Below are 13,344 nucleotides of genomic sequence, written 5' to 3' on the forward strand. Positions count from 1 at the left end.
TTTTAGTGGGACGAGGACTGGAAAGAGTCCACGATTTATTGCAAAATGTGCATAAAAACTTTATGAAGACTGGTGATGGAAACGACTCATCAGAAACGACGAATCGGAAATCTCCCATCCCCGTAAACAATCTTCTGCTGAAAAACTTGGGTTTGTTCTGAACTTTGTGACGCTACAACTGCACACAACATCAAACGCAGTGAAAATAAGGTGCAGCGCTACATACAGTCTCTTAAACAGAGTAATGTGTAGACAAAACAGAAACGATCAGAGTAAAACATGCTTATTTACTGAGGTAACATCTTTAGAAGATCGAGGGGGGAATACAATCCAAGAAAAAGGTTAAGACCCGGCCATAAAGTCCACACTTTAAAGTCTTACAGATTAAAAAAAAAAAAAACATCTAAAATACAGATGCCTTACAGGCATGTAAAAACACTTTTAAAATTTACTTTACATAAAAGCTGCAACTCAATATGACATCTTTGAAAAATAAGTACCCTGATGGAATCCGGTGCATACAGGAGCACGTACAGGTGCCAACATGGATAAAAAGGTGCACGGTGTTTTCCAGTGAGTGAAAGGTCCCCAGTATACCATGTGGTTTAAATGCTAAAAGAAATGTGCAAAAAAAATAAAAATAAAAATAGAAGAGTGTCTCTTGTTTTGCATCCTCTGAGTCTGGCGGCTCACTTCGCTCAGGCTCCATTCCCTTTAGTGGGTACTTTCACCTCTTGCTTTGGTTGGGCTTTTGTATTGCTTTGCAGCCTTTAGTGCGCTGGCGTTTTCCTCCCACTCATAACAGTGATTGACCCGAGCGCAGCTCAGTTGACAAGGCAGCTCGCCCGGGGTCACCGAGTAGTATTCAATGAGGTCAGCGATGGAACTGAATTCTGTCTTGCATTTCTGCGACAAAAAAAAAAAAGCAAAAATCACAATTAAAGTTAGCAGTAAGATTAGACACTCTTTCAATATTTATTTTAAAAACTGTTGCAAGTTTTTTACAACAAAATAGGACCAAGGACCAAAAACCTGCAACAATGTCAACAAGGAGCCAAGATTCAACTTTGCTTGAATACTAAAGTGAAAACAAAATAAATTTGCCAGCTGAGATTGCATGGAGCACAGTCTCTAAAAATTAACTTTAGATAAAAATCATACAGTTATGTTTATATCTTAGACTTAGACAAACTTTATTGTAATTTTGTATGCACAGAGTGCGGTACAGAACGAAATTTCGTTTGCAAACAGCTTGAGAATTTCAGTGAATTGCAGTGGATTTCAGAATAAAGTAACTTTGCAGGATAATAAAGTAACTTTGCAGGATAATAAAGTAACTTTGCAGGATAAATAAACGTAACTTTGCAGGATAAATAAACGTAACTTTGCAGGATAATAAAGTAGGTTTGCAGGATAGTTCCAGGATAAAGTGCAGCAGTGATTTCACAGTGATTTCACAGTACAGCAATCTGCAAGTTGAATGTTCTGTGTAAAATTTCTAAGGGCAAATAAATATTTTTAAGCGCATACAGTAATAAATGTCCACTATACGATTTTTTTTCCAATTGTTCTGTATTTATATAGCGCCGGTGTTGTTTGTTAATGCAGACATTGCAATTTACCCGGCAAAATACAACTTCAACCCTCAGATGGACAACTACACATGGTGTTTTATAAATTAATATTAAAAAAAATATATAGGCCCAAATGCAGCAAACAAGCTAAGGCTTCTGGAAATTTTAAACAAAAACATTTGGGGAATAATGTACTGCATCTCGGTTGGGTAAAACCAGACAGCAGATCAACACAAACATTTCAACATCAACTTTCAAGCACAGTGGGGGATGGGTCATGGTCTGTGGTGGTCTTGTGTTAGCATGACTGGGGAACCATGCAGTGATTAATTGATTGATCAACCACAGACTCTTCTGTACCTTAAATTATTACAAAGTCATGTGTGATCAACTATGCGGAAGGCGAAATTCTCCTAAACCTGGGTCAGTAAATCTACTGCTAACGTTAAAAGAACTGAATCAAGATGTTGATATGGATCATTTTGACAGATTCAAAAATCTTGTTCCAGCGCCCTGTGGAGATTGTGCCGAAACAACCACATGCAGACCCAACGTTCCAACAATGAAAATTCACACTGACAGTCAAACACGGGGGTGGTAGTGTGATGGTTTGGGGCTTCTTTGTTGTTTTAAGAGCATGATGACTTGGCAATAATTGATGGAAACCATGAATTCTGCCCTCTACAGCAAAATCCTGGGGGACAATGTCCCGCCATCGGTTTGTGACGTTAACGTCAAGCACACGTGGGTTGATCCAAAGCACACCAGCCAGTCCACCTCTGAATTAAATGCAGTTCAAAAATACTTATTTAATCCCAAACCAAATGAAATGGTTTTAGTAAATATTTCTCCAAAGAATCATTCTAGACGCGGGCGGATAGTAACTACTGCAGCGGTCCATGTTCAGCGGATCAGAAGAAGCCTCTGACTGTTGTTCAACTGCGTTCTCAGAGAGAGCGGAAAAAAAAAAAAAAAGAAGATGCTCCGACATGTTTGTCTTCTTCACATTATAAACCATCGTTTATTACAAAATCATCTCTATAGGGTCCAGAGAAGTTCCCAGAACAGAATCACCCTTCTTCATGAGCTGGCTCAGCTTTTTACGGCACTTTAAATACCGAAGGAACTGAGTTTCCTCAAGAAGTAAATTCTGCTCCATCCACTCTTGTAAACAACCTCACTGTTGCAATCCACTGTTCTCCAGGTGAACGGCTTAAGAAATTAGAAAAAAATAAATGAATAAATGAAGGTTTTGTAGCAGAGAGATGTAAAAAGACCTGTCGACCAAACCCTCGATAGTTTCTGCAAAAAGTGGCAAAACCAGTTCTCATGTTAGGAGGGGAGGCATGTTTCCCCACATTCAGCCAGGTGGGTTTGGATAGCCTTTTGCCTTAAAGGGGCCATATCATGCCTTTCAGTTCTTCCTTTTGAAATTTAAATCATTGGGTTCTAGTCTATAGCGGGTGGAACTGCAACGCTTTGGTCTGATTTCCCTGTTAATTCACCCCCATCCTTTTACCTCTGTTCTGGGGTGTGTCTGTGAACAACTCGGTTTGGTGCCGTCTCTTTAAATCTAAAAAGGAGGCCCTTCACACCCGTGATTGAAAAGCAGAAATCTATAAGGGGTAGCATACTTTTTCACGGCACTGTATCCATCAGGTAACTGGTCGTTGTGCCAGCTTATCCATATTATTCAGCAGCGCATGATTGTGTAGGTTTTTAATTTTACAGTTCAGTGATAAACAAGTCTAACAACTATGCGTTATATGACGATTACCTCCAACATGAATTTCCCTTTACGAGTGTTTTCTATAAGGTGGGTGACCAGGCCAGAGGGGAGGCGAATGATAAGAGAGCCACATTTAGGTTTTTTGGGATGTGGGCACAGAAGGTATGATCCCAGGATATCATCTGCAAGGAGGGAGTAGCAGGTCTCCCTGCAAGCCCAGAAAAAGGAAGAAAAAAAATGGATGCATTAACAACATTAAGAAACCTGGGAAGCCAAGAAGCTTTAAGAACTTTGGTACGCTTACGTTGCGAGACCAGCCCAACACCACACAGCTTCAGCCAAAGCTTCCTCCGTTTCAGCTAAGCTCGGAGCCCGGGATCGCCTCGCTGGCACTTCGTCTCGACCCTTTTCTGCGTCAGATAGAAGAAGAAAAACGCGTAACTCCGTGTGGACAGCCTTACCGGTGCGAGGCAAACAAACAAACAGTGACAATCTGTGACCGAGCGCTTAACCCCCCCCCGTGAGACGTCATCCTCCACAAACGCACCGCGACAGTGAGTGAGAGCCCTGCACCTGACACAGAGAGGTTTGCTTTACCTCATCATTTCTTTGACTCGGGACAGCGCTCTGTGAACTCTTGGCCCACCTTGTGACACGCTCAGCTGCTCCTGAACGCTGCGCTGTTTGCGTGGCGTGAAAGTGAAGGAGCGGTAAGCACCAGAGCGAAGTCCCTTGGTGCGGATGACTTTCCTGCGCATCAGAGAGGGTAAGGAGGAGGGAAAAACTTCATCCGGGCTATCAGGAAGCTCAGTGGAGGACTGCTTAGATTTCTGAAAAAATATATACATATATACATAAAGTGTTATATTACTGCACGGGGTTAAGATTTCAGAAACCTAAAAAAAAATAAAAATAATAATTAAGCTTTATTCAATTCAAAATAAATAACATTTTAAATAATGATGTGTAATGTCAAGTCAAGTCTTGTGTAGATTATTTGTGTTATCATTTCAGAGTTTAAATAAATGTTTAGTAGAGAAAGAGAAGGATGGAGAGGCGAGGTTCCAAACCTTGGCGCTCAACAGCAGTCCTCTAAAGGGGGCTCTTCGAAAGGACACCAGGGCACTGACGCTGAGAGGGAAGCCGTGGTGGAGCAGCGAGGGGTTACGCCGGGGCAGCGGCCCAGCGCAAAGTTCTTGTGCCTCTTCTGGATGCTTCTCCAGATAAGACAATTGGAAACATCGGCAGAGCAGCAAGTTCAGGAACTGGGCCTGTGGAGAAGGCAGAGACGGATCTAAACAGGCGAGCTCTGCTGTTACCTGGACGGCATACTTTAGACATGACTCGTCTCATTTGTCAGCTTTCTCCTCAGCTCTCCTGCCCCGTAGCACCTAAATTGATTTCAACAAACCAGGGATTTCTCAACTTCTGGAATTAACCAGCAGGGTGGGGGGGGGGGGGCAGAGAAAGTAAAAGGCAAGGCAAGACAAGTCTAATTGTAGAGCACATTTCAGCGACAAGACGATTCAAAGTACTTTAAGTGATGAAAACATAAAGAAAACACGCAAAGTAAACAGCAGTGGCATGATAACGAAATGTGAAGAAAAGTTGGACTGCAGATTAAAATGATTATTCATTAAAATAGTTTAACAACAAGGGTCAAAGGCAACTCTAAACAAATTAATTTAAATGTTTGCAGTCTTCTGGGAGTTTGTTGGATTGTATATTTAGAGTTTTTTTGTGGTATTAAAAATTAATTAAGATGATTTTGCCTTGAAGGTTAAATTAATAAATACTGCTGAATTAATAATTCAAGAAACTTAATTTTGTGTTTTGATGCCTAAAACAGATGCAACACAGGATTCTTATTAGACCAACCAATTTGTATACAAACACACACACACACACACACACACACACACACACTTGTGAAAGAGAAGATTACCCATAAATGAATCATTTATGTATAAACCAGTCTTTTAATAGAATACAAAATAATAGCAAACATACGCATTAGTAAAGAGGGTTGAGTGGAATTGTATAGGATTTAGATTTCTGCAGGTTCACACTTACATGCATACAGACATGGTTTTGGAGGTTTTATGGCTTTACGCAAACTTTTAGCGATACCCAGTATTGCAGTCCAGTAAAAACTAGACTGTCACGTATCTTAATACGGGTACATAAGTCTTCTATATGTGCTAGGCACTGTCTTATTCAATGCAAGCTTGTGCACCGCGTTTACTATACCAGGGCTCGTCTGTCTAAATTTTATAACACGGTTTCCCCAGTTTGTATTAGGTGCCAACAGTCCCCTGCGAACCTTATACACATGTTTTGGTTGTGCCCCCAGCTGAAGAGTTTTTGGACTGAGATATTTGTTGTTATATCAGAGGTGGTCGGCAGAAAAATTGATCCGAACCCCCAGAGTGCTTTGTTTGGGGTGTTTTCGGGGCCATCTTCTTTGTCCTCTTCCCAAGAAAGTTCTTTGTCCTTTATGACCATTATTGCAAGGAGGATAATTCTTCTTAAATGGAAATCGCCACAACCTCCTTCTTTCATACATTGGTTGAGGGATATGGTTTATTTTCTTAAGCTTGAAAAAATTAGGATGTCACTACGGGGTTCCTCTGACAAATTTGCAGAAATCTGGCAGCCATTACTGCGATTGGTTGGTCAGGCACTCTGTCCCAGTCTAGTCCTTCGTGTATGTATTTGTCTGCTCATCCTGTCTTTTTTACTTTTTATTTTTTATTGTGGATTTTACTTTTCTTATGGTTCCATATTTACTTTCCTGGGTACAAACTGTACTGTACTATTTCGAAAAAATTTTTCTTTTTTGTGGGCGTTTCCTTTTCTTTTTATGACTTTTTCTTATGGCCTGGGAGTGATTGGAGGTTGTTTTGTTGTGCTTTTTGTTTTGTTCTTATGACTTAAGGGAATTGTATGGTTTGTTTTATATGTATCACATTGCAAATGTATGGCTATGCAATTCCTGTTAAAAAACCAAATAAACAAAGTTTGTAAAAAAAATAAATAAATAAAAACCAGACTGAGCAGCACATTCGACATTGCTACCATGTCCTCCGTTGCTGGATTTTTGTTGCATCCAAACATTTAACGTTACCCGGCTATGACGACCTCACCCACATTAATGTGACCAGCATCACATCACCGCAGGCGCAGCGTGGCTGCAGCATCTTCTCCCAGCAAGCAGGGCGCCAATTCCTCAAGCGATGTGAGCCAACAATATTAAGACCACATCGTAGCAAGATGAATTAAGTTAAGAAGAAAGCAGCCAGCTATTAACATCGGTCTTCTCCGGAGCGCTAGCTGCTACTGCTGTGTGTTGATGCGTTGTTTTAACTTGTGCATTTGTCTGCTCAAACAACTGTGGGCCTAAAAGGTGTCGTCTTTAGGGTAGCATATGTTACATGCATAGTCTTTCTCTATGCAGGAGAACATTATCAGAGGCAAACTGGCAGGTTCTGCTACCAACAGTCTGCATGCTCCATCTCAAGTTAGTCATACATCTCTTTCCACTTCTATGGAAATGTGTTTAACACAAAGTGATGCCAGTTAGCCAGAAGTCATTCCTTGCAGCCTTTGGTGGAAATTCCTTCAATATTCAATCCTGAGAGACTCCCATGTTGCCAGTCAATTATCTACTGCAGGTTTGCTATTTAGGTTGCTAAAAAGTGTTTGTAGTAAAACAGTTTAAAAAGGTATATACTTTATATGGGGTTGTAGAAAATGGGCTTTGAATGTGGTAAATGTCTGTAACAAAAGTTCCCCAAGGTACAGTTTCTCAGTAAGAGAGGACACAGAAAACGTTTTAAGTATCCCCATGGTTGTTTTTTTTTTTTTTAAATTACAGTGACTGAAAAGATTCCTTACCGCTCGGGCATGTCTTGCTTTAAAAACATGACAGTAAAGCTGGGCATCGGTGCCGCCCGGGTTATGGGAGACGAAGGCAAACTGGGCGTCCACTGGCCGGGCGGTGGACAGGGAGACTCTTCGCAAAGCATGAGCCATGAGGAGGGTCTTTGGAACAGAAGGAGATCAGACAAACAGAAACATAAAGACTAAATGGCTAGAAATCACATTCAAAACAAGGCGGGTTGAATTCAAATGCTGTAGCCCTGCAATAAAACTAAGCAAATATAGCCATTTAAAAAAAATCTGCTGTGACTGAAACAGGTTAGAGCAAGTTGTTGTTCTGGATAGTTTTGTTTGTTTTTAATTAACAAAAGAACTTACCACTTCATCCTCGTCATACATTTTCACCCCTTTGAGGGAGAACTTCAGGGTCACCGGCCTGCTTCTCTGGCATGCCTGGATTAACAACAAGCTCTGCGTCAGAGATCCTTTCACCGCTGTGGCTCAAATCTCAGCCAAGGACTCACCTTTAAGTGCTTCAGCTGTGTGTGCAGCTGCGTTATCTGATCGTCCAGACAGCAGTCATCCACGAGAAACGACCCGACATACTTTCCCCCAGAGAAGACACAAGTTTAGGAGAAACCCTGCAGTTGCGCGTAAAACCTCTGCGTGACGCGGGAGCGTTCCTACCTCTGCTGATCGTGTCACGGTGCCGTCTTCCCTCACCGGTGCCTCTCCCATGCTGCCCGTCTTATCCAGCACGGCCGAAACCTCGCCTAAAAAAAAATAGACATAGAAAATGAAAAACAAAAAGGAAACAACTTCTTAAATTTAGCAGATTAAACTTTGTTTCTCCCCTTTAGACATCCGAGAAGAAAGATTGCGCTCACCCTGCGGCCAACACATTTTTTTTTAAATCACTACAGATTATTTTTATTTATTGGTCACTTAACAAATCCGCCTTAAAATGAGGCGTGAAAAAACAAGCAAGGAAAAAAATACAACCATGCGTAAAGTAAACGAAGCTTTTTGAGTAGTTTCCGCTCACATCCGTCCCGACTTGAAACTCAGCTCGAAGGTCGCAAAACCAACAACAACAAAAGATTTTTATTTTATTTTTTTTTTTAAATCACAGAAACTCACGGCTCCGACTCGGCGCCTCTACCTCCTTCAACCCCCGTCCTCTGCGCACCTTGTCGGTGACAGCGGAGCAAACACGCCGAGGTCCGTTTCACCTTTACCTGCTGCTGCGGCGGCTCAGGTGTGCAGTGAGTCCGAGGCGGGGCTCCGCGGAGGGAGGTGGATATAAACACCTCTTCTCTCTTTGGGGGGGAAACGGCGGAAGACGACGCTTTGAGTCAACCCCCCCCCCAGCTGTTTCTTCCCAGACATTCCTTCCCAGCGCCACACACATTCCTCCTTATTGCTCAACACAACAAACTCGGAAGCTTCAGTGGAAATATACAAGCAGAGCCGTGCTCTGTTGGCCCGTGTTTTCAGTGTGTTTCGCCAAAATGATTAAGAGTTAAAAAAAAAACAAAAGAGACATAGAAACTATTAAATGCCTCAAATGAGCATGTCATAACATGATCCCTTAATTTTATCGTTAATGTAGGCCTAATTTCTAAGAATCAGTAGCGCCCCCAAGTGTTAGCGCCCCCCCCCTGAGTCCAGATTAGGGTAATAATTTGTGGCATCCATCTTCAGTTCAATTGAGTTTATTTATATAGCGCCAATTCACAACAAATCTGCTGTCAAAGCACATCATGGAAGAAACTCAATTTTATTTATATAGCGCCAAATCATGAAACATGTCATCTCAAGGCACTTTACAAAATCAAGTTCAATCATATTATACAGATTGGGTCAGATTATACAGATTGGTCAAAAATGTCCTATATAAGGAAACCAGTTGATTGCATCCAAGTCCCGACAAGCAGCATTCACTCCTGGGGAACCGTAGAGCCACAGGGAGAGTCATCTGCATTGTACATGGCTTTGCTGCAATCCCTCATACTGAGCAAGCATGAAGCGACAGTGGGAAGAAAAACTCCCCATTAACGGGAAGGAAAACGTCCGGCAGAACCGGGCTCAGTTTGAACGGTCATCTGCCTCGACCGACTGGGGTTACAGAAGACAAAGCAGAGACACAACAAGAGTGACAAAAAATCACAGAAGCACACATTGATCCAGTAATCTGTTCTACATTAGATGGTACTATTTATGTTCATATTTGCAGGGGCGGTTCTAGACAGGGGCCAACCGGGGCCAGTGCCCATGTAGAACTGGTCTGTTATGGCCCCTGAGCTAAAGGCATGCTTTTAAATAAATTTCTTACAATAAAATCTACTGATAAAGGTATCATAACTGATTGGTCACTTGGACGAATTGATTTTTTTTTTTTTACCTTTGCAGTTATACTTCTAACAATAAATAAAAAAGTAAGCTGTTTCACGTTTAGCTCCAGCCGTATTGAGATAGGATAATGGGTCTTCAACCTGCAGTTCCAGAGCCACAACTGGGCTCACTTAATATATTAAACAATGAAAAATTACCTTTTTTTTTTTTTTTTTTTTTTTTTTTTCAAATCTTCAGTTCTGTGCCACCATGAAAAAACCCTGGCCCCCTTGCTAAGTTTGGTGTAAAACCGCCACCATCCATTTGGTACTAGTGATCAAATAACAAAGACAGGTTCAGTTTATTATTCAAATTGGTTTAAAAAAGTTTTCTGTCAAAGAAAACCCAGGGCATTGCATCAAGTCACCGACTCACTCCTCCTGGATGAGCATGTTGTGGCAGTGGACCGTCACTTGCATTGCGTCATTGACTGTGCAGCAATCCCTCATGCTGTGTATGCATGTCGCGACAGTGGAAAGGAAAACTCCCCTTTACCAGGAAAAAACCTCCAGCAGAACCAGAAAATAGCTCGGTGTGGACACAAAGACCTTGGGTAAGTTCTATTCTGGATTTACCAGGGAGACAATGAAGGGAGGCTAAAATACGAGAACTATTTTATTTCTGTTTTTAATTTTCTTCAGGAACAACAACAGTGTAGCTCAGCTGAAGGCTTTCAAGCATCCTGTGGACTTCTTGTTAGTAAAGAATCACAACAGTCCAGCCTTTAAGTAACACATGCATGGACTTGTTTTTCAGCATCACTCCTGAACAGAATGTTTCTAATTCTGGCAATATTCCAGAGAGGAAGGAAATCCTATAGGAACTTGTTTAATATGGGATCTATTTTTAATCAGCTATGCTGTTCAAAAATAACACCAATGTTCTTTACTGTATTAACGGAGACCAATATAATGCAACCTAAATTACGGTAAGTGATTGACCCAGCAGTTTCTTTTCCAAAGGCCCTGGCCCAAAGACGACAACTTCTGTCTTGCCTGAATTTAAAAGCTCAACATGTAAACTCATTCAGGTCCTTATGTCTTCAAGACATGCCTGTGGTCTATGTAACTATTTGGATTGATCAGGATTTATAGATAAATACGGCTGAGTATCATCAGCGTAACAATAGAGAATGTGTCCAATGGTATTGGAAGCACATGAATAATAAAGACAACTGGCCCAAGCACTCAGCCCTGTGGTACTTCACAAGTAACCCCAGGGTGTGAAGATTTATCATTTACATGAAAAACACTGGAATCTGTTGGACAAGTAAGATTTAAACCAACATAATGCTGTTCGCTAGATTCCTACTGCATGTTCAAGATTTTCTAAGTGAATGCTGTGATGGTATCAAACGCAGCACTGAGATCTAACAGGACAAGTTCAGACACAAGTCCATTATCTGAGGCCATGAGGGATCCAGCAAAAAGTAACATTTTCATAATTCAGTTCAAAAAGGGAGGCTCGTTACGTAGATCATCACATAATACATACAAATTCATTTTATTAGAAAGTTGGAATATTACATTAGAGTAAAGAAAAAAACATTACAGAGACATGTTGGCGTAGTTAAAAAGTGTCTCTGCGCTGCACTGTAATTATTCACAGTATTTGGTCATGGGACCTTTTTGTGTGAATTATTGCATCAGTGCAGCGACATGTAAGCGATCCACCTGTGGCACTGATGTGCTGCTGAAGAGACCCGGGTTTCCTCCACAGTGGCTTTCAAGGGTTTTCCTCTTGAAAAATCCCCTTTTCTCAGAATGTCTGACTTTGGACTTAATAAAACACATCTAATCAACACCAGCAGAAAACATCGCTCCCCAGTGATCACTTCCTGTGGAAACTTCACTTTGGACCTCAAGTAACTCAGATTCTGTGCCTCTCCAGTCTTCCTCCCGACTCCGGGACCTTTTATCAATCAATCAATCAATCAATCAATCAATCAATCTCCCCTTGAGTTCAACCACCAAAGCCAGTCTGCGTTCCAGCACAGCCAGCTTTTTGGCTCTGCTCCATTCACCTTCCAGGTTTGTCCGTTCACAGGCATAGTGAGCGCGTCATGCAGCCGGCAGACTTGTCAAGGCCTAATGGCTCCGACATCCGCTGTATTTGCCGATACTTAAAAAATCCACAAAAACCAATAAGTAGAGACCCAAGTATCCTTAATCCAAATGTGAAAGTTTCAAACGTCCAGGGATGACAAGGTCGAAAGACACACCGCTTTCCTTCCAGGAATTTAGGGTGTATCTCACATCTCACATGATCCATGTTTTTCAGAGTTCGGTTGATATGAAGAAAATGCTCAGAAAGACAAGACATGGCAAAGCAGGAGAGGAATGGAGAGGGGGGGGGGGGGGTGAAAGCTGCAGAGGAGAGAAAAGATACGACCGACCTCGGAGAGACAGAGACAGACTCTAATGATGTAGTTTTAATCTAAAAATGGGACTTTTGGCGACTGTTTTAACAACATTGTCGTTTTCTACTCAGCCCAGATAAGATCTGTTTCACATTTTGTTGTGGAGAGGATTGACGTGAGGGACTGACAGATGTAGGCCATGTCCAGGATACGTCCGAGTCTCTGGAAGCTCTGGTTTCAGTTGAAGTTTACGCCCTGTGAATCTCCCCCAAACTCTTAAACGGGTTTGCTTCACCACCTTCTCAACGGTTATCCCAGTTATGCCCTTTTCTACCATAATTTCCTCTCCCATTCAACCATCCATTATTTCTGCTGGGGGGCAGCACTCTAAACAGCCAATTTCTTGAACTATGGCCTTTTGTGGCTACCATCTTTGTAGAGGGCGTCAATAATTGGGCTTTAGAGCTGTCAGCAGTGTCCCAAAATATTGAAGGCTGTAACATAACATTTCTGTTAGAAATTATTTTTAAACTCTAAGCCACAAATATAGAAAAGGTTCAAAATGCCTCACTGTGTCCGTTGAATACATCTATTAATGAGCGTTAATTTTGTAATTGTAATAACAGCATGGGGGGGGGGGGGATTATCTTGGGGGTGGCACAACAAAACCAAAAGCCTCTTTCCGACAGACTGCTTCAGTAATTATTACAAAATGAGAGAATGTTGCCATCATTAGTTCCTCAATCTGAATTGAAATAAACTCCCAAGTTTTAAAAGCTTGGACTCTCTTCCCAAAATTAATATTTGTGGAAGCTGAAGTTCATCAGCATGGACCGTTTCAATTCAGTGCGAGTCATTTATTCGAAGTCAATTAACGATGGCTATTAACACACAATATTCGGCTATTTTTCCTTTTTTTTTTTTATAGTCTCTCAGTAAATGGTAAAGAAGTTGACAGACTTGTTTCATTTAGTTCTGGAAAATTGCTGTTCAATAAGCACAGACACATTTTGTTCTTTTATGGTGAATTTGCCACTAAACAAAAAACTCCTTTACAACTGTAAAGCTTTAAAAAACATGTAGACTGGCAACTGAACCATATTTAGGCGCTGGATATGAATTTTTAAACCATTTGAGCAAATGAAAGTGATCGACAACTTATTTGTACCAGTCAAATATGGCTTAATTGCATTTTCAGTAGAGCAATATTCAGCTGCAAGTTCTAAAAAGAATCTGAGCGACAAACAAGGTTCAGCCAAAACCGTGAAAAAGCAGCAATCTCTTGTCGGCTCACGAATCTTAAGTAATTTCCTGGGATTTCTTCCCAAAGAAAGGATTCACCCGGCGAACGAACCATAACCATCCAGCTATGGTGACGTACGCAATAAAAAATAAGACACCAACAG

The 13,344-nt window shown here is 41.3% G+C and overlaps 1 protein-coding gene across 5 annotated transcripts; it reads right to left on the reverse strand.

Moving 5' to 3' along the window:
• On the reverse strand, positions 1-8,559 carry sh2d5 (SH2 domain containing 5). 5 transcript variants are annotated; one of them, XM_021308205.2, is made up of 10 exons: positions 8,424-8,559; positions 7,873-7,958; positions 7,710-7,790; positions 7,564-7,638; positions 7,201-7,347; positions 4,374-4,574; positions 3,950-4,133; positions 3,608-3,713; positions 3,352-3,511; positions 1-906 (listed from the first exon to the last, which is right to left on the reverse strand). In XM_021308205.2, the coding sequence occupies exons 2-10, from the start codon at positions 7,921-7,923 to the stop codon at positions 715-717; spliced, it is 1,197 nt and encodes a 398-aa protein (XP_021163880.2). In that variant the 5' UTR covers positions 7,924-7,958; positions 8,424-8,559; the 3' UTR covers positions 1-714. The 5 variants fall into 5 exon arrangements, with proteins under 5 accessions (XP_021163880.2, XP_021163879.2, XP_036008062.1 ...); XM_021308204.2 differs by having other exon boundaries at positions 7,873-7,953; positions 8,424-8,554; XM_036152169.1 differs by having other exon boundaries at positions 8,375-8,550.
• Positions 8,560-13,344: the final 4,785 nt, after the last annotated feature.

This window comes from Fundulus heteroclitus, chromosome 20 (assembly GCF_011125445.2).
Source record: "Fundulus heteroclitus isolate FHET01 chromosome 20, MU-UCD_Fhet_4.1, whole genome shotgun sequence".
Classification (NCBI taxonomy): Eukaryota; Metazoa; Chordata; class Actinopteri; order Cyprinodontiformes; family Fundulidae; genus Fundulus; species Fundulus heteroclitus.

What these genes read in the sequence shown, in the direction of transcription:
- sh2d5 (XM_021308205.2), bottom strand. Translation starts at nt 7,923, where the DNA reads ATGGGAGAGGCACCGGTGAGGGAAGACGGCACCGTGACACGATCAGCA. An exon ending in CACAGCTGAAGCACTTAAAG is followed by an intron (nt 7,639 to 7,709) that starts GTGAGTCCTTGG and finishes TTGTTAATCCAG; the next exon opens with GCATGCCAGAGAAGCAGGCC. An exon ending in AAGGGAAATTCATGTTGGAG is followed by an intron (nt 907 to 3,351) that starts GTAATCGTCATA and finishes TTTTTGTCGCAG; the next exon opens with AAATGCAAGACAGAATTCAG.